Here is a 25,299-nt window from a genome sequence, read left to right as displayed (position 1 = left end):
ATTGCCTCCCAACTTTTCTGCTCCTCCCTTGCAGAAACTTTCCCGTCCCTGCGCCTGGCTCCGTGCGCGGACTCCGGGGCCAGCAGCGCTCCCGCAGCCCCCGCCGCCCTCCCCCCGGCCCCGAGGAGCCCGGTCCCGATCCCGAGCCCCGATCTCCCGATCCCGGACCCGGTCCCGGTCCCGGTCCTGATCCTGCTCCCGATCCTGGTCCCGGTCCCGGCACCCGCGGCCGGCCCAGCCCTCCGAAGCACGGAGCAGGTAAGCGCCCCGGGCGGGGGCTCCCAGCCCCCTTCCTCCTCCTCCTCCTCCTCCTCCTCCTCCTCCTCCTCCTCTTCCTCGGGGGGCTCTGGGGGGGGGGCACGGTTCGGCTCGGCTCGGGACGTGGGGCCCCGGCAGCCCCCTCTGCGCCCCCCTCATCCCACCCGGGCCTCAGCCCCCGGGGCTGCTCCGTGCGCCCCCCCCGGCCCTGCCCCTCCTCACCCCCCCCCCGGGGCCCCCACTCAGCTCCGGGCCCCCCCGTTCAGCACCGGGACCCCCCCCAAACACTAAGCAATGCCACCCCAAAACCCTGCGGCCAGCTTTGCTTTGGGTGCCGGGGCTGTCCCCAGGGTGCCCCCACCCCAAACCCTCTCCGCTGCCCCATTTCACGTCCCCACCTCTCCAAAAACTTTCCAACCCCAAACCCCATCCAGGCCTGGCAGCGCTCAGCACCCCCCTGGCCCCCACTCATCTTTTCCAACCGGGGAGCCGCGATTCTACGCTTCTAAAATAATATATTCATTTATTATTATTATATATTTATATATATTTTTTTGGTAATCCCCCTTTGCGCCGCGCATCTCCGGGGCGCGGGCTATAGGGTTACAAAGAGGCCTTGTGCGCGCTGCGGCCCCGTACGTTATATAAAGGGCGGCCGGCGTCGAGGCCACGATGCCCACCCCGAGCCCCCGGGCAGCTCGGCGGGGTCGCGGGGCCACCGCCGTGTCACGCTCCATGTGTGTCACACGCATGGAGGGGATGAGCAGGCGCTGACTGGATGCTAAACACTTTGTGCCTCGTCATATGGGCGCATTGCTAACGAGTCAGCAATTAGATGTATAATTTTCGGCTGTGTGTCATCTTTATTATTATTATTATTTTATTTTTACACCCTCCTCGGTTGTGTTGTTGTGTTTTTTTTCGGTGGTGTTTTTTTTCTTTTTTTCTTTTTTTCCACCCCTTGTATCCCCTCCGAGGAAAAATAACGCCCAGCCCGGCAGTGCCGCCTGCCTCCGCCCCCCGAAACAGGGCTGTGGGCAACACGTTCGGACCAGAGTGGCTGGAGAGGGGAGGAAAAAAAGGGAAAAAAAAAAAAAAAAAAGATATTTTTGGGGAGAAACCAGCTGGGAATGACACCAGCGGCTCTGCTGGAGCAGCGGGTGCCCTGCAGCCCCCGGTCTCCGTTGGCTGGTTGGCAAAGGACGAGGGGAAGGTTTGGGGATTTTTTGGCTCTTTGCGGGGGGCCGGGGCGAGCCGGGCCAGGCGACCGTCCCACCGGCGAAGTGATAATCTCCTGTGTCAGGCGCGCCGGGGTATTTTTGGGCTCCGGCGTCCTCTCTCCTCCTATCGCTTTACCCCGCGCGGGTACGTGCGCGCCGTGAGTCAGGGCTTTGGCGCTGCCCGGGGGGCCCCGGCACCCCCCCTGTGGTTTTGGGGTGCTGCTGGGGGACGGCCGGGCTGTGGCAGTGAAGGGAATTGGAGGGGCTCGGGCAGGTCAGTGACCCCCACCCTGAGCACTGTGGGCACTTTGGTGGCCCCAAAGCTCTTCCCGGCACCTGGGTTTTCGGGTGGTTCTTGGGGCGGTTTTGCTGAGGGGTGGGAGAAAAAGGGGATGGTTGGGGGGAGCCCCCCCAAGGTCACCAGGGGGTGGTGGGGCCGGGACCCTGCTCACAGGCAGGTGTTGGCCACAGTGTCCCCGTCACTTCCCCGCTGGAGGGGACAGGCACGAGTGTCCCTTGGGGAGAAAGCGCTGGATTTGGCCCCTGTTTGGGTCTGCAGCAGGGATTCACCCTTTCTGGGCTCCCCGCTGGTGACAGCGGGGACAGGGCTGCTGGTGGGGACGGGGTGCGTGGCCACCCCTTCCTAGGTGACACGGGGGGACCTCAGGGGACCTCAGCCATGGCTCGGGGCCGCGCTCGTCCCCGTGGCGGGCGCGCGGCTGGCACGGCACCGGCTCTTCCAACCAAAATAACCCTTTGCGAGCGGCCGGGCTGGAGCCGCGTTGCGTAACGGCGCCCGGGCACTTTGGGCACCTCGAGGACCCTCGGTTGGGAGCGAGGGGTCTGCTCGGCTCAGCCATGGCCTTTTGGGGCTCATCCAAAACCTCCCGTACCCCGAAAGCTACTGTATCCTGGCCCTGCCTCGCCAAACCCCGTCCGAACTCATCAGCAGCCCACAATAAAAGGGACTGGCTAGCGTTTCCCATGACACACGGGCAGTATTTATCACGATACCGGAAACGGCATCTTCTTTAATCGCCGTTTAACCCCCTGCTCACCACCGGCAGGAGGGTGCCGGGGCCGTGGCCAAAGGGCAGGAGCGTTACCCGGCGCTGTGCGCACACGCAGGGCGCAGCGGTGCTCTCGGGAGGTGGGGGTGGCCGTGGCAATCAGCTGTAATTAATGCGTTCAAAAATCGAGGAACCGCGCTGCTCCCGTCAAACGCACCCAGTTGAGGCCGGCGTGAGGTGAGCTCGGGGGTGCCGGGATGGGGAGAAACGTTGGGCTGTCTTTTGGGGAAAAATGGGGGTTTCTGCCTTACTGCCTTTTCTTCCTTCGGTGGGAGTGGGGCTAGAGGTGGATGTCAGGGAACGGGCTGCGAAACCCTTCCCGAAACCCTTCCCAAAGTTTCGTGGCAAGAGCTCTTTGTGGGTTTGGCACCCCTATGGCCATACAAGCAACAGGCGGGACAGATGCTGTCCAAAAAGCTGCCACCTCCAGGAGCTTTTCTCTCTTTTAACAAAACTTTGACAACGGTTGCAAGGCTGGAAGGGGCTGGTGGGGCTGCACAGAATGGCTCTGTTGTCGGCACCCCTGCTGGTAAATAGTGTTTGGGGGGGGGAGCTTTTATCCTGGGGTTTTTCTGCCACCAACATCCGAGGCGGTGTTTGGGGTCGGTGCCCGGGTCAGGCGCGTCGGGAGCGTGCTGGAGTCGCGGCCGGCCGAGCCCAGGCACCTGTGTTGTGGTTGGGGCAGGCACCTGAAGTGTGTGGGCGTTCGCTGTTGCCACCGTCACGTGTCGTCTTATGAAATGTTTTTTCGGACGGAGGGAGGGAGGGAGGGAAGGAGGGAGGGAGGGAAGGTAATGATGGGGTGAGCAGTCGGGGCTGTGCCCCGCGCCAGCCTGCAGCGGGCACGCGGCGATACGGCACGGGTTCGGACAGGTCGCTGGGGCTCCCCGGGCTGCGGTTTTACCCGTCTGGGAAATGGGAACAGCGGCTCCTAAAATGCTGAGAGGCATTTGGGTGTTGGATTGTCGCTGGTGCACCCGGAGCAGAGGGTGGTGAGGTGCTGGGTGCGAGCACGGCCCCGTGTAGGGCGTTGTAGGGTGTTGTGAGGGGTGCGGAGAGCTGAGCCTGGCGGAGGGGACAGGCCACGAGCCCCGCTGTCCCGTCCCCTTGCCCTGCGCTGATCCTAAAGGGTTTGGAGAAATGTGGATGCCCAAGGAGCATGTCCCCCCCGGTGGTGCAGACATGGATGGAGCCCGGCCCCACACCGGCTCGTAAATGGATGCGCTGCTCTGATGTCCCCAGTGTTGTCCCTGCACCGTACTGGGACCAGCACGGCCCCATGGCCACCCCCACAGCAGGCGCTGGGTGCGTCCTGCAAAGTGCCCGGGCTAAAGCCAACCCGCTGCTAATCCTCAGCCATCCTCTTAAGAGCCTGAGGCCAAGAAGGTGACTTCAGCACACGATGGCTGCAGCTCGCCCTGTAATGTTTGCTCGCCGGGGCCGGTGAGCGAGGTGCGAGCGGTGGAGAGCGCTGGCTTTTCCCCCGCGCCCTCGCTGCCGGGAGAACGGACGCAACGCGGAGCTGGCAGCTCGCTCCCCTCGTCTCGGGGCTGGGGGACGGGACGGGACAGCAGGGCTGGATCTAATTTTAGGCGCTGGGCAGAGCCTCGCGGGAAGCGCCGGGCAGCGGGGACGTCTCGCGACGCGATGCCCGCGAGCAACCTCGGCGGAGAGCGGGCGCCGGGAGGACCCCGGGTGGCCCCGTACTGCCAGCCCGGCTTTGCCCCTTGGGCACGAGCTGCTGGAGAGGCTGGGGGTCCGGGGGCAGTGCTCCTGCTTATCCAGGACCCCTCCGAGCCCTGGCAGCTCCGTGCCTCAGTTTCCCTGTGGCGAGGCGGGAGGAGGCAGGAGGGCTGGCCAGGCTCGGGGCTCCTCGCCTGGGAGCGCCAAGCCTTATTATTTCCCCACGACTGTCTCCTCCTCACTCCTCATAAAATTAGATCCAGCTGTTCACAATAGCCACTAACTTCTCTCCGGAAGATGTTCAAAGTTTACAGACGCGGCGTGCGTGGAGGATGGGCTGCCGTTCCCATGCCAGCTCCCTCGCCCGCCCTCCCCCAGCGCCTGCCAGCTCCTGCCTTCCCCAGGCGGAGGCAACGCCGCGGCGCCCGCACGCAGCCGCACGAGCCCCCGCGCGAAGCGAGCCTTGGGTGTTCCAGTACCAGGAGGACCTGGGGTGCTCTGTGGTCCCCGCTGCAAAGCGAAGCTCCTGGGCAGGACCCCGTTTTCTCCCCATGAGGTGTCTCCGAGCCAGAGCAGCCCCGAGTGTCGGCACGCGAGCTGGGCAGAGCGCACGCTTGGTGCACGCTTTTGGTGCTCACCAACGCCTGTGCTCAGCTTTGGCACGAGTTTGGGCTCTGGCTGCCGTGCGGTGTGGCTGCTGTGCCCCGTTGTAGCCTCGCCTGGGTGGCATCGCAGAGAGTCAGGGTCCTGCTCCGACGTCTGTGCGTCGGCGCGCCGGGGGCTGAGCGCGCTGCGCCGGGCTCCCCGGAGCCATTGGGCCAACGCTCCTCTCTGGAGCTCCTTCTTTTACTAATAATACCGCCTTCGTGTATTTTTAGCAACTTTCCTCCCCAAGGATTCCAGAGCAATTTTACAATCTGCAGGAGCGGGAGTTGCTTTGCCCATTTTCAGCGCCGAGAGGCTGCTGCTGTGGCACTGGGAGCACTCGGTCCCCCCGCACCGCTCCTTGGCTTGCTCTGCCCCGGGGCTGCTTGGGGGGGGGCTTGGTCCCAGGGGGCCCAGGCAGCGTTGAGAGGTGCTGGGGAGAGGGCGATGTGCGGCCACGGGTGTGCAGGAGGATGCTTTGCTTGCCCAGTTTGTTTACTGGCAAGCAGCGAGCAGTAAAACGCCGCTAACCCCGAATACCCCTCTCTGGGAATAAATCGCCAGCGCAGCCTGCGCCATGCAGCTTCTGCGTGGCCTCGGCTTGTCGGCTCTCCCAAGCTAAATAAACTCGCTTCGGGAGGGCAGGGAAAGGCGCCTCCTCGCAGGGTGACAACAACCCAGTGCCATTTCCGTGTCACGTTTTGCCCCAGACGCGGGCAGCCGGAGCCATCTCCGCGTCTCCGCCGGGACGGGAACACCACGGCCCCGATGGCACCAACCTTTGGGGTCGGGGCAGGAAGGGCTGCAAAAATACCCGTGGCCTTGCAGGCTTCCCCCCATGTGATTTTTTTTTATTATTTTTTTTGGGGGGGGATCAGCTCTTGACGCCCCCCCCTTGCTGTGAACCCCTGGCACCTCTCTCGGTGGGGCAGCGCGGTGCCGCTCGCCCCTGGCCGCGGGCGCCCCGGGCTCTGGCGGTGCCGGCGCAGGCAGCGGGCGCAGCTGCTCCCGGGCAGGGTTGGGTTTCGCGGGGGCGGAGGCGGCCGGGGCCGGGGGTGGGTGTGAAATCCACTGCAGCCTTCCTCCTCCTCCTCTTCCTCCTCCTCGCCTGGCAGCCGCTGGCCCCAGGAAGACATTCGCCCCTGCTGCGGTGGCCGGGCAATGGGGTCGGCAGCACCCAGAACTGCTCCGCGGAGGTGTTTCTTCTCCCAGGGGTATGGCCACGGGTTTGTAGGGTCCCCGGGACGTCTGTCCCACCCAGACAGAGGGACACCATCCCTGCCCTGCCTCCTGCGGCTCTCCCTTGCCCACGGTGGGGTTTGGTTTCCCCTTAAGGGCGAGCTGGGGGTCCCAGGGGGCCCAACACACAGTTGGTCCCGGGATGGGAATATTTTGGTGGGGGAGCGAAGCGAATTCGAGCACGTGTGGGGGCCGTGCCACGCTGCTGGCCGTACCCCTGGGCCACCCGGTGCTGGGGGGGGGGTCATGGGGAGGCCGTCACGGTGGCCCGTCCGTAGCAGGCAGCTCCAACCCTGTTGTTTCCCTCCAGCTCGTTTCATAACACAGAGAGCAATTAATGCCGTAAAAGCTTTCTATTTATGCGCTGCTGGGTGAAACGCCCCGGCTGGGCAGGGCGGGAGGTAATTGGGCCAGGGAGGGAAGCCAGGGTAAGGTGTCCGTCTGTCCCCTGCCCTGACGTCCCGGCCCCAAGAGCCTTGAGCAAAACCAGCCCGGGTCCCAAAAACCAGCTCTGCCGGGGCCCGAGGAAGAGGAGGAGATGGAGGGGTTTGTTCGCACGCCCGCTTGCGCCGTTAGGAGGGAGCACCTCGCCCGATGGGGCTGGGACTGCCCCGGGCTTTGCTCTCCTCCTGTCCCTGCTCCGTGCCCTAATTTTCTAGGGCCAAATCACTCAGGTTCCCCCGTCCTTTGCCCTCTGGAGAGCCTCTCGCTCCGGGACCGGGGCGCTGAGCATCCCTCAGCCTCGCGCTGCTGGGTGCGAAGCGGCCGCGAGGTTTCGGGGCTGGGGTCGGGGAGCAGCTGGGACCCCCGTGCCCCCCGGCAGCGCCGCGGACCCCGGTGGGACGCTGCCACGTGGCCTCCTGCGGTTTCCCCGCTCCGATTGCTTCCTGAGCCGCCCGCCAAGCCGGAAGGGACAGGAAGCGATAGAGGAAAGGAAATTAGTCAGGCCGTCCCGCGGGGAGCACCGGGGGCTCGGCTGCCTCCCCGGCCCCCAGCCCGTGCCGGGGGGAGGCTGGCCGGGGTCTCGGTGTCCCTTAGGGGATGAGGTGGCCCCGCAGTGACCGGTGAGGCCCCAGGTGGGAGGGGGCAGGCTGTTCTTCCCCAGGCAGGGGAATTCCTCAGCACAGCCCCGGAGCTGTTTGGAAGAGGAGTGAGGTGAAGGCAGAGCTGTGCCGTGCCCCCAGCGGGTTTTGGCAGGGCGCAGGGTGGTCTCCAAGGCATCTGGGGACCCCCGGCTCCTGCAAAGGCCAGGTCGGGGTCTTTGCTGGTTCCAAAAACAATCCTGCTGTAGGGTCATGCTCAGGCTTAGTGCACAGCACGGGGTCATGGGCAGACTGGGAAGCGTCGTCCCGTGTGCATCGTGGCCTTGATGGGGTCCCCCCCAGTAGGGTCATGTCACAGCGGGGTGGTGGAGGTGGCAGCGGGGTCACGAGGAGCACGGCAGGAGTGATTTTGGTGAGCCTACAAACTGCGTCCTCCCGCCAGCCCCCCAGCCTGCTCCTGCGGTGCGTGGGGCCTCCTGCGAGGCTCCGCTTCGGGGTTTATTCGCTTGGGGTCTTGCAGAGCCGGTGCAACGGGGCGGCCCCTCTCGGCACCCCCAGCGTCCTCCTCGGGGCACGGCGCACTGATCCTGCCCCAGTTTCAGAGCGGGGCCGAGCCGGGACAGGTTGCACAGCCCAAGGTGGGGGCTGGAGATGCTCAGCACCGGGGCGCGGGTGCCTCCTGCGTGCCACCGACGGCGGTGGCCCCGTCTTGGTGCCGTCCCCCCCTTTCCCGTCCCCCAGCGGGGCGGCGGTGCCGGAGCGGTTGCTTGTGCAGGTGAGAGGCTGCGCCCGGCCCCGCCGCCTGCCCGGGCTTGTTGCTGAACTTTTATCCTTTCGCCACGGGGTCCAAGCAGGGGGGGGGCCGGCAGGGCTGGCTCGCCTCGGGGCCCCCGTGCGGGAAGGCAGGCGGGGAGCGGGGTGGCGGCCGGATCCCTCTTTTTGCTGGTTCTGCTCACCCCCATCCCTACGTGTCCCCAACTCTTGGGGTCCTGGTGCTGCTCCCCACGGGGTCAGGGAAGCCCTGGGTAAATGGAGGAGCTTGGGGCTGCTGTGCCCCCCCTCCGGGCAGGCTGTGCCCAAGTGTCCCCCCCCCTGGGCAGCGGGTGCTGGCACCGGTGGCCGTGCCGTGTGTCCCCGGTGAGTCAGGGAGGATGTGGTGGCCAAAGCCACCTGCACCCCGATTTGCAAAGGGGCAGAGAGCAGCAGCCCGGAGGTTGCAGCCAGGGTGGGGGCGACGCTGCCACCTGCATTGGGGCCACCCTGGTGCCACCAGGAGGGCAGGGACAGCTGGGGCAAGGCGTTGGTCCCGTGGCGTCACACTGGTCAACACGGGACAGCTCCTGCCTCTGGCCAGGCTCAGTGGTGTGACAGGTGGCTTGGCAATGCGGGTAATGGGATGTGGCTCCTCTGCGTGGAGCAGACCCCAATTCTTGGCTTTCCACCCCATACAACACGGGGTTGGGGTGACGTACAGCGTGCAGGATGGGGCAGTGCTTTTGGGACCCGGCACGCTGGGGAGGAGGGCACGTGGCGTCCTCCAGCTCGGTGCCACTGCTGGGGACGAGGTGCCACCCCACACCTGGGGGCTCTGAGCAGCACCGTCCCCATCCCCACAGCCCCTACCACATCTGTCTGTGCTGCTCCCAGCCCCGCTGTGCCCTACAGGGCCCTGCTCCTCACCTGGGCACCACACCGCATCCACACCTCTCCCTTCCCCTGACCCGAGCATCCTTCCTCCCTGGCCAAAGCAGGCTTTTGTAGGGGTTCCTTGTATCCTTTCTGGGCTCCCCAGCCCCGAGCACCTCCCTGCAGCCCCCCACCACCTTGGCCAGCCTTGATCCACAGTGGGGCCGAGCTCGGGGCGAGCGCACAGCCCGTGGGAACGCCGCCTCCATCTCCCGGCGTAACCTTGGCCTCGCCAGGAGATAAGGGCAGGAGCTGCCCCGGCTGCATCCTCCCCTGCACCCATCCCACTCCCCCTTCTCGGGGACCCCATGGCTGCGCTCCCCTTCTCCTTGCCGGCCAGCACCTTTGGGGGCAGGACGTGGCACCCCACAAAAGCTGCCTTGCGGGGCTTCGCCCTCCGGGGCGCATCCGTGCCGGGGGTCCCCGCGCCCCAGGGGAGGGGGCTCCGTCACTGGCCTGGGGAGAAGCCGGAGGGAAGGAGAGGATGATAAGGATTTTTCCGGCAGGTCCGGTCCCCTCCCTGCCCGGATCAGGTCGGGCAGGCCGGTACCTCGGTCCAGCCGTGCTGGTTTTCCTAATTGCTCCTCTTGTTGCTGTTTTGTAAGGCTGGGTGGAGCGCTGCGCTCGGCCCCGCGCCCCTTACGCCCCTTACGTCAAAGCTGTGACTTGCCTGCACCCTCCCTCCAGGAAATAAAATTTCTTGGCCTGGCAAAAAGCAGGTTCGGTGGAGGAGGAGGAGGAGGAGGAGGAGAAAGAGGAGGAGGAGGAGGAGGAGGAGCTGCTTCCTTGCACCTTGGCCGGGGCCCCGGCTTCGCCCTCCCTCCTCTCCAGGGCCTTGTTTTTCCCCTGCTTCCCTGAAAAAGGGATTTCCCTGCTGGGGAGGGGGGGGAGGCAGTGGGGTGGGAGGGATTTGGGAGGGTTGGGGGGGCTGAGAGCCCTTGGGAAGGGGCCGGTGTGTGCGGCGGGCAGGGGCCAGCACCCCCCCTGTGTGTGACACTTGGGGACGGTGGCCGTGTCACTTGTCACTTGCCTTGCAGTGGTGCCACCGACCCTATAATTCCCTGTGACAGTACGGGGGGAGAGCTGGGGGGTCCCTGCGGAGCCCCCCCACACCCATTCCTGGGGCTTCCCCCTGGGGGGCTCAGCTGAGCCCAACCCCATGGGGCTGCGGGCTCCCGAGCTGCTGGGGAGGGGTCTCGAGGCTGGGGGCTCCTGGGCTGCCGCAGGGCAGCTGGGGGCTATCGGGGTGCCGTGGGGCTGGGGGGGTCCCAGGCTGCTGCAGGGGGGGTGTTATGCTAGTGGGGGGAGGTCTCAGACCCCTACAGGGCTGTGGGGTCGTGGTGCTGTGGGGTTTATCAGGCTGAGGAGGGGGAGCCACAGCCCCCACCAGCACCCGCTGCGACCCCACTGCACGCACGGGGTGGGCACGGGGTGGGGGGGGCCCATCCCCATTTGTGCCCCCCCCCCAGCTCTCCGTCTCCCACCCCGTTTTGCCCCGCTGGTTTCACAACCCCCCCCCCCCCCTTGGCCCGCAGGGCTCCCGGGGCTGCACGGTGGGGGGCACGGGGGGCGCTGGGGGCCGTCCGGCACCGCTGCCGCCATCCCTCCCCGGGCTCGCTGGCTCCATCCTACAAATCCAGTTCTCCTTATTTGGCCACACTGCTCGGCAAGAGGGGGAGCGCCCGGGCGGGGGGGAGGACGGGGGGGAGCGGGCAGGGGCGGGCGGCGGGGACCAGAGGGGGCTGACATCACACCGAGGGTGGCGTTTGGGCTTTGGGGGGGTGGGGGGTGGTGGAGAGAGGAGGGGACGGAGGTGGAAGGGGGGGGAGAAAGGGGGGAAAAAAATAAATAAATTATTTTTTTATTTTAAAAAAAAAAAAAAAAACACCCAACCGCACAACACAAACCAGCCTCGCAGCGCGCTCGAGCCAGCGGCTTGCTGCAGTTCCTTTAAAAGGAGATGTCTGCGCTGGAGACCTTTGCACACTCCCAGCCCGTCCGGGAAGCGCGGCGCAGGGAGACACCTCTCGCTCCCCACCGAACGTGTTATTGCAAAACCCCGCTCGGGAGCCGGCCCGGAGGGGGGGTGAGGGCTCCCCCGGCAGCCCCCGCAGCATCCTCGGGGTGGGGGACGCTCCGGAGAGGTGCCCCGGTGGCAGGGGTCGGGCTGCCGGAGGGGTCTGGCTGCCTGGTTCCTATTAACGTGGCTCAAAACAGGCTGGGGAAGCCCGTGGGATCGCTGCCCTGCCTTCAGCGGGTGCGACAGAGCGGGGTTTTTAGGGGCTGGAGAGCCTCGGGGTGCTGGCACGGGGTTGGGGTCCGTAGGGCTGCCGCTGCCCCGTCCCGAGGTGGCACCGTGTGCCCGAGCGCCTCGTGCAGACAGCGTGCCATCCGGGCACCCCCCTCCCCAAATTTTATTTGGGGTGCTCAGTTGGTGGCTCAGCCCTGCTGGATTTTGGGGTGCTCGTGGTGCAGCCGTGCGCTCGGGGCACGCTGCTTGGCATCGCATGCTCGGCACCGGGGTGCGCTCCCAGCTCCCTGGGCACAAGCAGGCACCGAGCAGGCAATGGGGCCGTACGTGGGGCCACGCTGTCACTCGCACCTCCAGCACCCGGGAGCAGGGGTAGCAGGGTCTAACGGGTGTCCCTCTGTCCCCGCAGGTTGTCGCGTGTCCGTGGGGGCTCGGGGTCGGAGCCCAGAGCAGCCAGCACCATAGCGTCCAACAGCTGGAACGCCAGCGGCAGCCCCGGGGAGGGGCGGGAAGATGGCCAGGACGGCATGGACAAGAGTCTGGACAATGATGCCGAGGGGGTGTGGAGTCCGGACATCGAGCAGAGCTTCCAGGAGGCGCTGGCGATTTACCCCCCCTGCGGCCGGCGGAAAATCATCCTCTCGGATGAGGGCAAGATGTACGGTGAGTATTGGGGACAGGACGGCACCCGGCGGCACGGAGTTACAAACCGGGGCTGAAATGAAGCCTCCTGCCCCGAAACCACGTCTGGGGAGCTCCCCCGACCCCAAAAGCGCCTCCCCAAGCTGCTGGGAGCAGGGCGGGCGGCGCTGACCCGTGTCCCCTTGGCGGGGCCGGGGCCGTCCCCTCCCTGCGTGCCGGCTCTCCCTCCCACGCCCTCCCTCTCTCGGCCGTGCCGGACCGACAGGTTTGGTGGAGCCGAAGCCGTGAGGCAGGGAGCGGGCACGGCTCCCTCCCGCGCCCCTCCGCACCGCTCCCCAAACCTTCCCCAACCGCAGCCCGGCGGCGGGGAGCACCCCAAAAGAAGCGTGGCCGGGGTCACCGGCCCGCCCCGAGCTCCCGGTTCTGGTTTCGGTGCCACCGTTGGTGAAATGGGGTTGATGGATTTTCTGGGGTCCCCCCAAACACCTCTGTTTGGTGATGCGGGCAGGGGCGCGTGGTGCCACCGAGGAGGAGGGTGCCACGGTGTCCCCATCCCTGCCTCGTCAGGGATTCCTCCTCCTCCCGTGCTGTCACCCCCAGGACCGGTGCCCTCGGTGCCATCTCCACGGCACCGGTGCCTCCACCCCTGACCTCTCCAACCCAAAGCCACCGGTGTCACCGCTGTCACCCACACACAGCAGAGAGGGACGGGCAGATCTGGGGGTCCGCGTGCGACGCTGTGGTGCCCGGGACACGCCGCAGCCACCCCCATCCCCGCGCCACCCACCCGTGCCACCCCGTTTGCCGGGGCCCCCGGCCGGGGCTGGCGGCCGAGGGGAGCGCAGGGCTTCCCGCGCGGGCGCATTTTTTGGATTTCTCCAGGAATAGCTGAAGTGCCGCCGGGAGCCTGGCCCCGCGCAGCACGCCCGGGCGCAGACCGGTTTTTCCAGCCTTTTGGAGACATCTGGCAGCTGCTTAAAGAGGCAGCGGCCCCCGCCGCCTTTCATCCCCCCCCCAAAGCCCTCCGCAGCGCCCAAACGCCTCCCCACCTCCTCCCGGGGCTGCGCAGGGGCTGGGGACCCCCAGGGGGCCGAGCTGAGGCCTGGTGGGGCACGGCAGGGGGCCCTTCTCGTGCAAGCAACGCGGGGGTGGAAAGCAGGGTCCGACCCGAATCGGGGCTGGCAAAACCCCAAAACCCTGGGGAGGGCGCTGGGGTTATTTTGGGGGCTGCACATCCCCGCGCGAGGCACCCGGATGGGAGCGATATTTTGGGGAGCCCCTTGGCAGCACCCAAAAGCGCTTGGAGCTGGAGATGGGTGGCTTCTCCCTGCGCCCAGCACCCTACATCCAAGGCCTGGTGGGTGCCAGCGTCCCGTAGGGTTGGGGCGAGCAACGCACGCGTGCCCCAAGAGCAGGTGGGAGCCGCGGGGCCGGGCCGGGCACGCTGCTCGCGCCGCTCGTCGGCCGCCGGCGTGTCCCACTGGGTTATTTTTAACAGGGCCGTCCAACTGGTTCACGTGGTGGTGTCAGGGGAGAGGAATTCGGGGAATGTGGTAATTTGGAGGAGGACGTGCCCTCGCCGAGGGAATGGCACGGCCCCGGGTGAATCATCACGGGGGGACGGGGACGGCCGTGGGCACCCGGATGGGTGCTGCAGGGTGCAGCCGGCCCCGGGTGGTGCCGGGATGCGGGGTGAGGCGGGATGGGTGCGGGGAGAGGTGTGGGGAGATGCCCGGTGCTGGGCACAGGGTGCTGGGCACAGGGTTCCGGGCACAGGGTGCTGCCCTGCTCGGGTGCGTAATCGCAGCCGGGTTTCATTTCCCATATTTATTTCCAAAGGGCTGAGCATGGGGATGGGATTTGGGAACGGGGAGACGCCGAGGTGCTCGGGGAAGGCGTAGCCGTGCTCCAGCACCGCATCTCCCCGCAGCCAGCGCCCCACTACGGGGCGTCACGTCACCCGGGCACCCTTGGGTGCTGACCAGGGCAAGGCAGGGCTGGGCGCGGGGTGCCCGGGGCGGGCGCGGGGCCGCAGCTCCATCCACGCTGAGGTTTCGGCAAGCGAGAGCGAGCAAGCCCAGGTGGTTCGTTAGGAGCTGCTGGCTAATTAAAAGGCGGCCCAAACGGTGATACTCACACCGCAGGGTGACAACACGCCAGGGCACCTTGGTGCTTTGGGGTGCTGCGGGGTGGCACCGGGGCACCCATGGGTGCTACGAGGGGACAGGACGGAAGGAGGGGACACCTCGCCGGCTGCATTCAGTGTGCCCACATTGCCAGGGGACCCACGGTGGCCCCCGGCCACCACCCCCTGCCCGCTGCGGGCACCCCGAGGCGCAGCCGTCCCCGCAGCACCTGGCCCTGTCGCTCCCCCCATGCGTCCCCCCCCCCCTTGGAGCGCCCAGTTGCTGCGGGGCTGGGAGGGGACGCCCGGGGTGGGGGTTATTTTTTATTTATTTATTTATTTAATTTTAAAGAGTGCTCTTTTTTTTTTTTTTTTTTTTTTTTTTTAAAGTCGAAACCCGCTCCAAGGGCATTTCGACAAGTTCCAACCACGACCATCTGGTCCATTAAAATAAATCTGGCGTGCCTGCCCGCCCCCGTGCGCGGGGGGCGAGGCGGCGGGGGGACGGGGAACGGGGCTGGGAGAAGAAAGCTCCCAGCTGCTCTGACGTTTGAACGTAGATTGGCCACAGCTGGCCCGTAAAATGTGGCGCAAAAGCACTTCTGCTTCGAATTAAGCCCAGGACATTAGGAAATACTGGTGGAAAGGCCAGCATGGCTCGCGAGCGCTTGTGGGGGGAAGTGGGGAGCCGGGGGGGGGGGACCCCAGGACCCCCGTGGGAAGGGCTGTGGGAGGGGGGTTGGCTGGCTCCCCCGCTGCAGTTGGGTTTTTGGGGGGTCCTTGGCCACCGGTGTTGGGGGCACAGTGGTGGGGGGGGGTCCCTGGTGGCTGCCACCCCCACTGAGCCCCCCAGTCCCTGCCCCACGGTGCTGCCGAGCCCTGAGGGTAGGGGCTAAAAGAGGGGGGTCCCCGTGCTCCGGCTGGGGGGCGGCCACCCCCTTGTCCCCTCGGGGCCACCCCGGTGTCCCCTGGAGCCAGCCAGCCGTCGAGGCAGCGCCATCTCCCGGCAGAGCCTCCCTCATTAAGGACCGGTCTCATTACGGACCGGTGCCATCGGGTCCCCTGGGGCTGTCCCCTTGTCTCCCCTTGTCCCCCCCTGTCCCCACTGTCCCCCCATGCTGACGGCTGCGCTCCCCCGGCAGGTCGCAACGAACTGATCGCCCGCTACATCAAGCTGCGGACGGGGAAGACACGGACGAGGAAGCAGGTGAGGCTGTGGTTCTGCTTCTTTTTTGGGGTAGGGGATCGGGATGGGGGTGCCCGGTGGGGTCCGGCTGTGCCGTGCCACCCTTCCCGGGGGCGCCGTCCTCGCCTTCTCCTCCTCCTCCTCGTGCTGGTTCGGCTCCGTGCTCTCCGTAAGGAGCGCAGCAGCGTGTGCGTCCGTCGGCGTGCGCCTCCCTCTGCTTTTCCACCTGGATCCAGAGCCCGTCCCCACCTTGCTGCGTGCCCCTCGTGGCACACCCTGTGGGGGCGGCACCCCCAAAATCCCCGGGCTGAGACCGAGCTGTCCCCATGGCAGCCGGGGGACAGGCTGTGCCGTGCTGGTTTCGGGCAGCCCGGGGTGACACGGAGCTCGCTGCCCTGATGTGCCAGCACCCGGGGCTGGCAGCACGCAGGCAGGGATGCCAGTGGGTTGGGGGGGACGTTGTGGTCCCCCCCCCCCTTTTAGCTGCATGGCACTGCAGCCCTCCAAGCGATGCATCCACTCGTAATGCACCCAGTGGCTCATCCCTGCCCACCGGGGCTGTGCCGTGTGCCCTGGTGTGCTCAGTGGCTGTCCCCTCGGGGACAATGGGGAGCAGGAGATCTCCCACAGAGGGGTGTGAATGGGTTTGGGGTGTTTTGGGGTCACTCATGCTGGGACTACCCCGTGCCACCGTCCCCATATGGGATGGATTTACCTGCACCCCAGGTGCTGCGGGGAAAAACTCCTCCAGGGCTGGTGCTGGAGGGCGAGGGACCAGGATCCGGCCACAGTCCTTAAATCCTCTTGTTTCACCTGGACCCTCTCCATGGGGGGAAGGATGGAGCACAGGGCAAAACTGATGCTCTGAGCCACGCACACGTGCCCAAGCACGGGGGACAGCACATGTGGTGGTGGCGTCCCCTCCTGTGCCTTGTGCAGCCTGCTGGGAGGGGGAACGTGCCAAAATGAGCCCTGGTGCCCAGCGGGCACAGAGCTGGGGCAGGGCCATGCACCCCGGGGGGCGGCTGTCAGCAGCTCAGCCCCTTTGTCCGGACCCTGCACACTCGTGGGGCTGTGGACAAAACAAATTTCTCCTCGCCTTCCCCACCTGGAGCTCTGGGGACCGGCCTCTCCGTGCCACATCCCCCCTGGGGACACTGAGGCACCCTGCGGGGGCACCCAGCGAGCACCCTGGGGGCTGTCTGCAAGAAAAGCCCCCGCACTCACCCCGGGGAGGGGGCTGTCTTTTCGGGACCCCCCCCCAAGCAGACCACAGGCTTCGTTCCAAGCAGCACCGGCGTTATCCAGCGCAGCGTCCCGCGGTCCCCCCCAATTTTTCCTCCCTCTCTAGCTCTCCCCGCCGCAGGAGCATCGGCATCTCCAGGAGCACCCGGGGTCTGCCCCGCGCCCCCCATTTGCCGCGCGTCCTTTCCCCCTGGGACGGCGGCGGCGCACATTTTTGGGGTCATGTCTTCACGCTCTCTGTGTTTTCCTTTCCGAACGGCGTGGCGGGGCCCTAGGTGTCCAGCCACATCCAGGTTCTAGCTCGGAAGAAGGTGCGGGAGTACCAGGTTGGCATCAAGGTACGTTGGCGCCCGTGCCCAGGTGTTCCCGGCGGTGTCTCTCTGAGCATGGGCAGCCCCTTCTCCTTCCTCTTCTTTTCCTCTGGTTGACGGCTCTGCTGTTCCCCTCTCCTGCTCTCTCTCTGCAGGTCTCTAGCCACTTGCAGGTTCTTGCCCGGCGGAAATCTCGGGAGATTCAGTCCAAGCTGAAGGTACGCGCCCGCTGCCCCGCCTGGCCGCTGCCCACTAACGCTCTCCGCTCTCTGGTGTGCTGCTTTCTCTCCTTTGGATGGCTTTTTTTTTTCTTCCCCCCCCTCCCTTCGCTCCTGGAACCCGGTGGTTTTGTAGCGGCACCGCTTTGGGGTGCCCCGAGGAAAGTGCAGCTGGAAGGGCCGGTCGAGGTGCCCGGAGCCCTTTTCTCTCCCTCAGAACAGCGAATTTTGGGGGAAAAAACCCTCTTTTTGCTCAGACCAGGACCCAGCCACATGGAAGGGGAGGATTAAACCTCCCCCAGCGATGCACAAGCGCTGCCCTCCTCCTTCGGGCCAGCCAGGCTTCCCCCAGGAGGAAAAGGACCCAGCGCAGCGCAGCCAGCACTTAATTTTTGCAGTAAAACAAAATTAAAATGGGACCCCCGGAGCCGGGCTGGTCACAAACGTGGTCCCCCCGGGATCGTGCCAGGGGATGTCCCATGCCAGGGGGTCACAGAAGCAGCGATGTCCCCAGGTCCCTGCAGGCTGCCAGCCTGGGGCTCACGCTGCAGCACGTGCCGAGGTGCGGGCACGTTGCCCACCCCCCCCCCCGGGTGGTCCCGGGCCAGCCCCCGTGGTTCCAGGGGCCAAGGGAGCCGAGCAAGGACAATCTGGATCGCCCGCTCCTCTGGTTGGCTTCTCTTTTCCTTCCTTCCTTCTAACTGCAGCCCGACTAACCCGTCCGTAACCGTTCCCACCGTTCCTCGTGGTGGTGGTGGGGAGGGTGGGGATGGTGGGTGGGAGGTGGGCACGGCTGGCACGGGCAGGATCGGGGCCGTGCCCCAAGGATGGAGCCCTTTTGAGGTTGGATCCCATCCAGGTGTACACGGTGTGAAGTTGGGGACAGCGTGGTCCCCATGGGCTGCCCCCGTTTGGGGACGTCCCCTTTGCGCAGCCGGGGATGCTCCGGATTTAATCCCTGTTAAACCGGGGAGCATCTCCCCCCTGCTGCTCCCTGGGCCAGATCCAGGAGGGATTTTTCCTCCTTTCACCTTCCAGAGGATTTGGGGGCCCGAAAGCTTTCATCACCAAGCCCACGGGGTTCGCTCCCAGCACCTCTGGGCAAGGCTCGCTCAGTCCCCAAAGCGTCACCACCTTTTTGGGACTTGGTGCAGGGCACCACCTGGCAGCTTGGGACATGTCCTGAGCTTCCCCTGGGGTTTTGGCCCCTGAGGATTTGAGGGCTGTGCCCCCTGAAAGTGCAGGGCAGGCTGTGGCAGACCCCAGTGCCGGGAGGGCCCCAAACCCCGGCTGTGCGCTGGGAGAAGCCAGGAGAGGGCACCCCAAACCTTTCGGGGCTGCTCCTCGGGGCTCGTGTGTCAAAACCAGACCCCAAGAGGGGCTGCAGGGAGATGGGCCAGCAGGGTTAGCAACAGCAGAAGCCTTTGCAATGAAAAATAATGATAAAAAAGGCTTTTCTTGCTGCACCACACGGGGAGCTATCGACCTCGCACCCGCAGCCCTGCCGTGCCCCAGGTGGACACAAATCACCAAAATCACCCGGCGGTGGTGGGGGCTCAGTGGTGCCCTCAGCTCCTGCCCTCCAGAGCAAAAGGGGAAAAAACAAAAAAAAAACAAAAAAAAAAAAAAAGGAAAAAAAAAAAAAGGAAAAAAATGGGTTCCTTTATGGATTTCTTTTTTTTTATTATTTTATTTTTATTTTTATTTTTATTTTTGAGGGTTGGGTTGTGCAGCTCGTTGGGAAGCCCACAACGGCGTGGGTCTGGCTCGCTGCGCACAGCGGCCGTGCTGAGCCCCCAAAATAACGGGGCTCGGACACCCCGATCCCAGCAGGGCCAAGCTGTGGACATCGGTGTCCCCCTCCAAAAGGATGGGGCGGGGGGGTTCTGTCCCCAGCCCAGGCTGCGGTGACAATATGGGGGGGGGGGGGGTGACACGGCTCGGGGGGGTGCGTGCCCAGGCTCTGACCATTTCTTTTCCTTTCTTTTGTGGACAGGCCATGAACTTGGTAAGTTTGTGCCTTTATCGCCCCGTCGCCTTGTGCCCCCCACCCTTGGTGCCCCTGGGGGGGTGGGGGGGACAACTTGGGGACCTGGCGGGTCCCGCACAGGGGGGACACGCGCAAAATGATGGCATTAATGAACACGGCTGTATTTTGGGGGGGGTATTTTGGGCATTCACCCCCGATCCCTCGCTTTGCAAACCCTGCTTGGGGAGAGGGGGGGGTCCCAGCCTGCTTAGGGCTCTTTGTCACCCCCGTCTCCCCTCTGTCCCCCCCCCCCAGGACCAGGTCTCGAAGGATAAGGCTCTGCAGAGCATGGCCTCCATGTCCTCGGCGCAGATCGTGTCGGCCAGCGTCCTGCAGAACAAGCTCAGCCCCCCCCCTCCTCTTCCTCAGGCCGTCTTCTCTGCTGCCCCCAGGGTGAGGAAGGCTCCGCGGACCCCAGGCTGGGGGGGTGGGAGGGGGATCAGACCCCATGTATGGACTTTGGGGGGGGTCCACCAGGCTCCTGGGGGGTCTCTGGGGGCTCGGTGTGGGACTTGGGGGGGGTCAGAAGCCACTGACTGTTCCCTCTGCTGTTCCAGTTTTGGAGTGGGCCGATCCCAGGACAGCCTGGACCCTCTCAGGAGTAAGTAGAAGCCCCCACCCCGGGCAGCGCCCACCCCCCCACACCTTGACGAAAGGGCCCCCGGCCTCGTTAACGCTAACGACCTGCTTCATTTCGCAGCATTAAACCGTTTGCACAACCAGCTTACCCCATCCAGCCACCCATGCCTCCATCACTAGCCAGTAAGTGCCGTCCCCAAAACAGCTCCGGGGCCCCCCCTCTCCCAGCTCTGTGTCCTGTGCCACCCCCCCAGGGTCCCCATCCCAGCCCCACAGGGGTGAAACCTGGGGTTTAAACCCAACCAACCCCCCCCCCTGGTGACGGGGACCCCATCCCTGTCCCCTCTTACCCCATCCTACGGGGGTGACGGGGACCCCATCCCCACTTACCCCATCCTATGGGGGTGCAGCATCCCCACGGGGCCATCCCAGGAGATTTTGGAGGGTGTGGGGCACGGCGAGGGAATCCGATCCCCCCGCAGCTCAGGGTGGGGGGGGCTCTCCCCAGCTGACTCTGCCCCCCCCACCCCCTTGCTCCGGGTGCCCCCCCCCCCCTCCCCAGGTTACGAGCCCTTGGCTCCGCTCCCACCAGCCGCCTCGGCCGTGCCGGTCTGGCAGGACCGCACCATCGCCTCCGCCAAGCTCCGGCTCCTCGAGTACTCCGCCTTCATGGAGGTGCCACGGGATGCCGAAACGGTAACGGTGCCCCCCCCTCCCCGTCTGCCCACCCCGACCCCCCTGGGGCCACCCAAAAGGCTCGCTTGGCTCGGCCACCTCGGGGCTGGCCGTGCCCGTCCTTGGTGGCGCATCGCTTTTGGGCTGGGCTGACCCCCCCCCCCCCCCCAATTTATTTCGGTCCCCCCTACAGTACAGCAAACACCTCTTCGTGCACATCGGGCAGACGAACCCCTCGTACAGCGACCCGCTGCTGGAGGCCGTGGACATCCGCCAGATCTACGACAAGTTCCCCGAGAAGAAAGGCGGCCTCAAGGAGCTCTACGAGCGCGGCCCCCAGAACTCCTTCTTCCTCGTTAAGTTTTGGGTACGATCCGGTTTTCGAGTTTGGGATCGGACTCTGCCTGCTTTCAGGAGCTGGCGAGGATCCCGAGAGGCTCCTGAAGCCGATGTCCCCGTCCTCAAGGGAGCGCTGGCTCCTGACAGCTCCCCCCGCGTGCTTCCCCCCCCCAGGCGGATCTGAACAGCACCATCCAGGACGGGCCGGGGACTTTCTACGGTGTGAGCAGCCAGTACAGCAGCGCAGAGAACATGACCATCACCGTCTCCACCAAGGTGTGCTCCTTCGGGAAGCAGGTCGTGGAGAAGGTGGAGGTGAGTCCTGCGGGACGGGGTGGGAGCGGGGTCCCCGCCGCGGGTCCGGGCTCAGGATGGGGTTGGGATGGGATGGGTAAACCCCCTGAACCGGGTGTAGGACATGAGGGTACCACCCTGGGCTGTGTTTTTTTCATCCCTGGGCCATGAGCACCATCCTGGGCCATCCCCATGATGTCCCCCTTGGCCACTGCCCTCATCTCCCCAATTTTGTCCCCTGCTGACGCCCCGGCTGTCCCCGCAGACGGAGTACGCGCGGCTGGAGAACGGGCGGTTCGTCTACCGCATCCACCGGTCCCCCATGTGCGAGTACATGATCAACTTCATCCACAAACTCAAGCACCTCCCGGAGAAGTACATGATGAACAGCGTCCTGGAGAATTTCACCATCCTGCAGGTACCTGCCCGCATCCCCCTCAGATCAAACCAGGGGTCCCTGGACCTGCCCGCGTCCCCCTCGTGTGCGCTCGGATCAAACCAGGGGTCCCCGGCCCAGGGCGCTTTGTGTTGACCACACAAATGCAGCAGCTGGGATTGAGGCTGTGCAATGCCTCCCCTGAATAATGGGTACCAAAATTTCCTTGTTGTAATTAAAGCAGCCGGGCTGGAGCCCGTGCAACCTCCCCAAGAATGGGAAGTGAATTTTTGGTGGCGCAATGAAAGCAGTGCCTGGAGTTGTGCGTCCCCAACCCACCCGACCTACAGGCAGCAAAATCTGCACGGTGCAAACCAAGTGCCTGTGCCTGAGGCCGTGCCCCCCCTCCCCTCCAAACTGCAGGGAGCAAATCCTGGTGGTGTCAATGATGTAAAAAGTGGCCGAGACCAAGCCCATGCGCTCACCCTCCTAAATAAGGGGTAGCAAGATTTTGGGTGGCGCAAACAAAGCGGTTGTGCCTGTTCTGTGCAGCCCCCTGGGGAACAGAGCGCAAATTTAGTGTGAATTTGGTGCAAACGAAGTGGCTGTGCCTGAACCTACGCAATCTCCCCCCCCCCTACATAAAAGCAGCTCCCCCCCCCCTTGGGCTCTCTCCTGACTGCGCTCTCTGCTTTGCCGCAGGTTGTTACGAACAGGGATACCCAGGAAACCTTGCTCTGCATAGCCTTTGTTTTCGAGGTCTCCACCAGCGAGCACGGCGCCCAGCACCACGTCTACAAGTTGGTGAAGGACTAGGGGCCCTCTGGGACGGGCGGGGGCACGAGGGGCGCGGGGAGGGGGGGCCGTGCAGAAACGCCGCCCGTGCCCCCCGGCCTCGTGAGAAGTCATTTGAAGAGAGAAGGAGGAGGAGGAGGAGGAGGAAGAAAAACAATAGCCAAAAAAAGACTGACTTGCGATCGCAGATGTTTTCTACTTAGGAACAGTTCCTTTTTTTTTTTTTTTTTAATAAATAAAAAAACAAAAAAGAAGAATGAGAAAGGAACCGTAGGGAGAAAGGAACCCATGGCCGGTGATGGAAGGGGACAGAGCAGCCCTCGGTGGCACCGATGAAGGCCAGCACCGTGCCGTGCCGCCCCCAGTGGGATGTTGGAGCGGAGGACGACCCCCCCCCGGTCCCGAGTGGGCAGGAGGAGCACGGTGGCTCGGCCAGGACGCGGTGGCACCAGCCCCTCGGCATCGTCCCCAGGGCAGCGGCATGGCTGCGGCGTGGCAGAGCCCCCGGCGCTGGGGGTGGCGGCGGGGACGTGGGGACGTCCCTGCAAGGCCAGGGCAGAAGTGCCGAGGTGGGAGCAGGTAGGAGCAGGGCAGGAGAGGGGCTGCGGAGGGGGGGTGCTGCTGCTGCTGCTGCATCCCAGGAACTGGCACCTTTGGGTGCCTTAAAAAGGAGGGATGGGAGAAGCTGCATCTCGGGTCCCTCACCCCAAGGAGGGTGCTCCGCGTCCAACCCCATCTGGTGGCGTTGGAGTGGGAGGGCATCGACGATGCAAAGCAATTTTTTATGGCTCTTTTTTTTTCCTTTTTTTTTTAATTAAAGTGCTTTTTAATACTTTTTAAAAAGACACCGTGCTTGGAATCAGGATCTGTCCCTCCTGTGCCACTCCACGGTACCAGGGACCTGCTCCCTGCCCGTCCCCGGTGCCGGTGGCCAGAGGAGGTGGCGGAGCTGAGCTTGCCGGGTCGGAGCCATATGGCAAAATTACGTGGCTCGGGCATGCACGGGGAAGGTTTGGGGTCACCACACTTGTGGGGTCCCTGCAGAGTGCGGCCGGGTTCGTGCGTGGCAGTGGGAGCCCCGGGCTGTGCTTGCGCTTTCAGGGATTACGCTTGGGGGCTTTGCCAGTGCCGAGCACCCCCGGTGTAGCTTGCTGAGGCGTAACGAGAACAGTGCAGTGGATTTGCCTGATTTACTTTGCATATGTAAATTTCCTTTTTTTTTTTTTTTTTTTTGCCTTTTTTTGCCTGTTTTCTGTGTTGACAATTCTGGTGTCGGCTTTTCCTGGCAGCCCGCGGAGAGCGGCCGGGTGTTGGCTTGGGCAGGGAGGAGCGCGCGGTGCAGAGCTGTGAGCAGGCAGAGGTCGGGGCAGAGGGGACAGAGCGGGGACAGAGAGCACGAGGGACACGGGACTGGGTATTTCTGCGTCATTTTGGGGGCTGCAGCCCCAAAATAACCCAACGCAGCGTGCCCGGTCCTGCGGCGGCGGCTGCAAGAGCATCCCCGGGAAGGATGCGGAGCGGCAGAGGTGGCACGGAGCAGGGTGGCAGGGGACAGGGACCCGAAGGAGGTGACAATTTGGCCCTGGCCTTGGTGCCGGAGGGGGAGCGAAGGCAGCGGGAGGTGCAGAGCCAGGTGCTGCGGGATGGCAGGAGGGATTTGGGATGGGGGAGCAGGGGCTGGGGAGCCAGGGGGGTGTCGGGGTGCGATGGTGCCGGGTGCGGAGGGGCAGGAACAGCGCAGAGAGCTCAGGAATCGGCCTTGCAGCCCCTCCACGTGTCCCCCGGGGCGCGGGGACTTCGACCTCACCGCCGGGAGAAGCCACCCCCATGCCCATGTCCTGCTCGAAGGAAAAAAAAAAAAAAAAGAAAAAGGAAAAATGGGGAAAGCCACAGCCCCCCCCTACCCATCCCAGGGCTGCGCCGCCCAGCTGCGTTCTCATATGTAGCATGTTTGTTTGTTGTTTCCTGGATTTGTCTGTTTTTTGTTTTTCTTTTTTTTTTTTTTTTCTTTTTTTTCCTTTCCTTTCTCACCGATCTAAAACTCTGGGAATTAAAGCTCCAAACCTCCCCACCACCACACACACACGCCTGCCCTGCCTCTGCCCCCCCCTCCCCGCCCAGGGGACGAAGCTCTTGGTTAACTGGACCGGTTTGTGCCTCCCTCCTTCCCTCCAGCCCCCCCCCAGCCCACGCACACGCGGACGCCCACGCAGGCCCCCGGCCCCGGGTGGGATTCAGCCACGACCCCAGAGCCACTTTTCTCGCCCCTTCCCCGACCCCCCCTCTGTTCTCCTCCAGTGTATTTATGAATTTCACATGAAGTACTGTTTTATTTTTTTAAAAGACTTTGTAAAGCTTACCAGGGTTACGATCACCATTTTTAGAGCTGTGTCAGTCCACAATGTTTAAAAAAAAAAAAAAATCCATTTTTTTATGTATTATATTTTTTGTGTATTTTTTTTTTTTTTAATCCAGCTGTGATGGGTTGTATCATATATTTGTTGTGTTTACTGTATCTGTCCAACTTCAGAGAGAGGAGACTGTGGAGCTCCAAGAAAACTGCAGTCTGCTGAAAAAAACCATTAAAATTATTTGTTCATGGGTTGGCTCAAGCGGTTCTGAAGTTCCTGGTTTTTGGGTTTGGGGGGTTTTTTTGGGGGGGTGATTTTTTTTTTTTCTCATTTCTTGTGGTTTGCTCTGGCAGCAGGGGCCATGAGGGGTGGGTGACAGCCCCAGCTCCGGGCTCTGGGGCACATCCTACAGATTTTGGCAGTGGTTTGCAGCGCTGGCCATGGGTTTGCTCGGTAGGATGGGTGCCTGTTGGGTTTGCCAGGGGTTTGTTTGGGGTTTTTTTGGGTGGTGCCTGCTGGGTTTGCCAGGGGTTTGCTCAGTTGTTTGGGTGCCTGCTGGGTTTGCCTTCCCATACAGCCACCACTCCCCTACCTCACCCCCCCGGATCGGGGTCAAGGGGAGCCCAAATCCCTCGCTGGGGTCACAGAAACAAATTTTGGGTGGTCGCAGCCTTGCCCATCAGGTGCTGGAGTACCGAGTCCCCATTCCCAGTACAAAATCCTTCCTAAACCCTTTCCCGCAGCCCCTTGGCTTCATCCTACCCCCAGCCCCAAAAGGAGGGGGGCCCTGAGGACGCACTTTAACACTCCACCACTTCTCTTTTCCCACCCCAAACCGCCCCGCACGCCATCACCCCCCCCCCACCCCCCCAGGGATTTATTTCTGCCCGGTGCCTCCCGGGGGGGGACCCCCAGACCCAGCTGCGGGACCCCGCTACCCCCAGCCCCGAGCCGGCTGCGGATCGGGGGTCTCGGGGCTGCCCCCTCCCAGGTCCCAGAGCTCCCCCCCCCCCTCACCCTCCCCGATCCCTGCCCCTCC

At 64.3% G+C, this 25,299-nt stretch overlaps 1 protein-coding gene across 7 annotated transcripts; it reads left to right on the top strand.

Annotated features, from left to right (window-relative positions):
* TEAD3 (TEA domain transcription factor 3) lies at nt 1-24,521 on the top strand. 7 transcript variants are annotated; one of them, XM_068660320.1, is made up of 14 exons: nt 1-258; nt 11,505-11,758; nt 15,005-15,069; nt 16,569-16,631; nt 16,760-16,822; nt 18,819-18,830; nt 19,107-19,244; nt 19,409-19,452; nt 19,552-19,613; nt 19,993-20,126; nt 20,299-20,472; nt 20,619-20,759; nt 21,004-21,156; nt 21,817-24,521. In XM_068660320.1, exons 2-14 carry the CDS (start codon nt 11,623-11,625, stop codon nt 21,928-21,930), a joined length of 1,299 nt encoding a protein of 432 aa, XP_068516421.1. In that variant the 5' UTR covers nt 1-258; nt 11,505-11,622; the 3' UTR covers nt 21,931-24,521. The 7 variants fall into 7 exon arrangements, with proteins under 7 accessions (XP_068516421.1, XP_068516418.1, XP_068516417.1 ...); XM_068660317.1 differs by lacking the exon at nt 1-258 and adding an exon at nt 5,964-6,090; XM_068660316.1 differs by lacking the exon at nt 1-258 and adding an exon at nt 10,911-10,930 and having other exon boundaries at nt 20,023-20,126.
* The last annotated feature ends 778 nt before the right edge of the window (nt 24,522-25,299 follow it).

The sequence above is a fragment of the Anas acuta genome, chromosome 24 (assembly GCF_963932015.1).
Source record: "Anas acuta chromosome 24, bAnaAcu1.1, whole genome shotgun sequence".
NCBI lineage: Eukaryota > Metazoa > Chordata > Aves > Anseriformes > Anatidae > Anas > Anas acuta.
This window is presented reverse-complemented; position numbering and strand designations above follow the sequence as displayed.

What these genes read in the sequence shown, in the direction of transcription:
- TEAD3 (XM_068660317.1), top strand. Translation starts at nt 6,038, where the DNA reads ATGGGGTCGGCAGCACCCAGAACTGCTCCGCGGAGGTGTTTCTTCTCC. An exon ending in AGGTGTTTCTTCTCCCAGGG is followed by an intron (nt 6,091 to 11,504) that starts GTATGGCCACGG and finishes CTGTCCCCGCAG; the next exon opens with GTTGTCGCGTGTCCGTGGGG. An exon ending in GGATGAGGGCAAGATGTACG is followed by an intron (nt 11,759 to 15,004) that starts GTGAGTATTGGG and finishes CTCCCCCGGCAG; the next exon opens with GTCGCAACGAACTGATCGCC.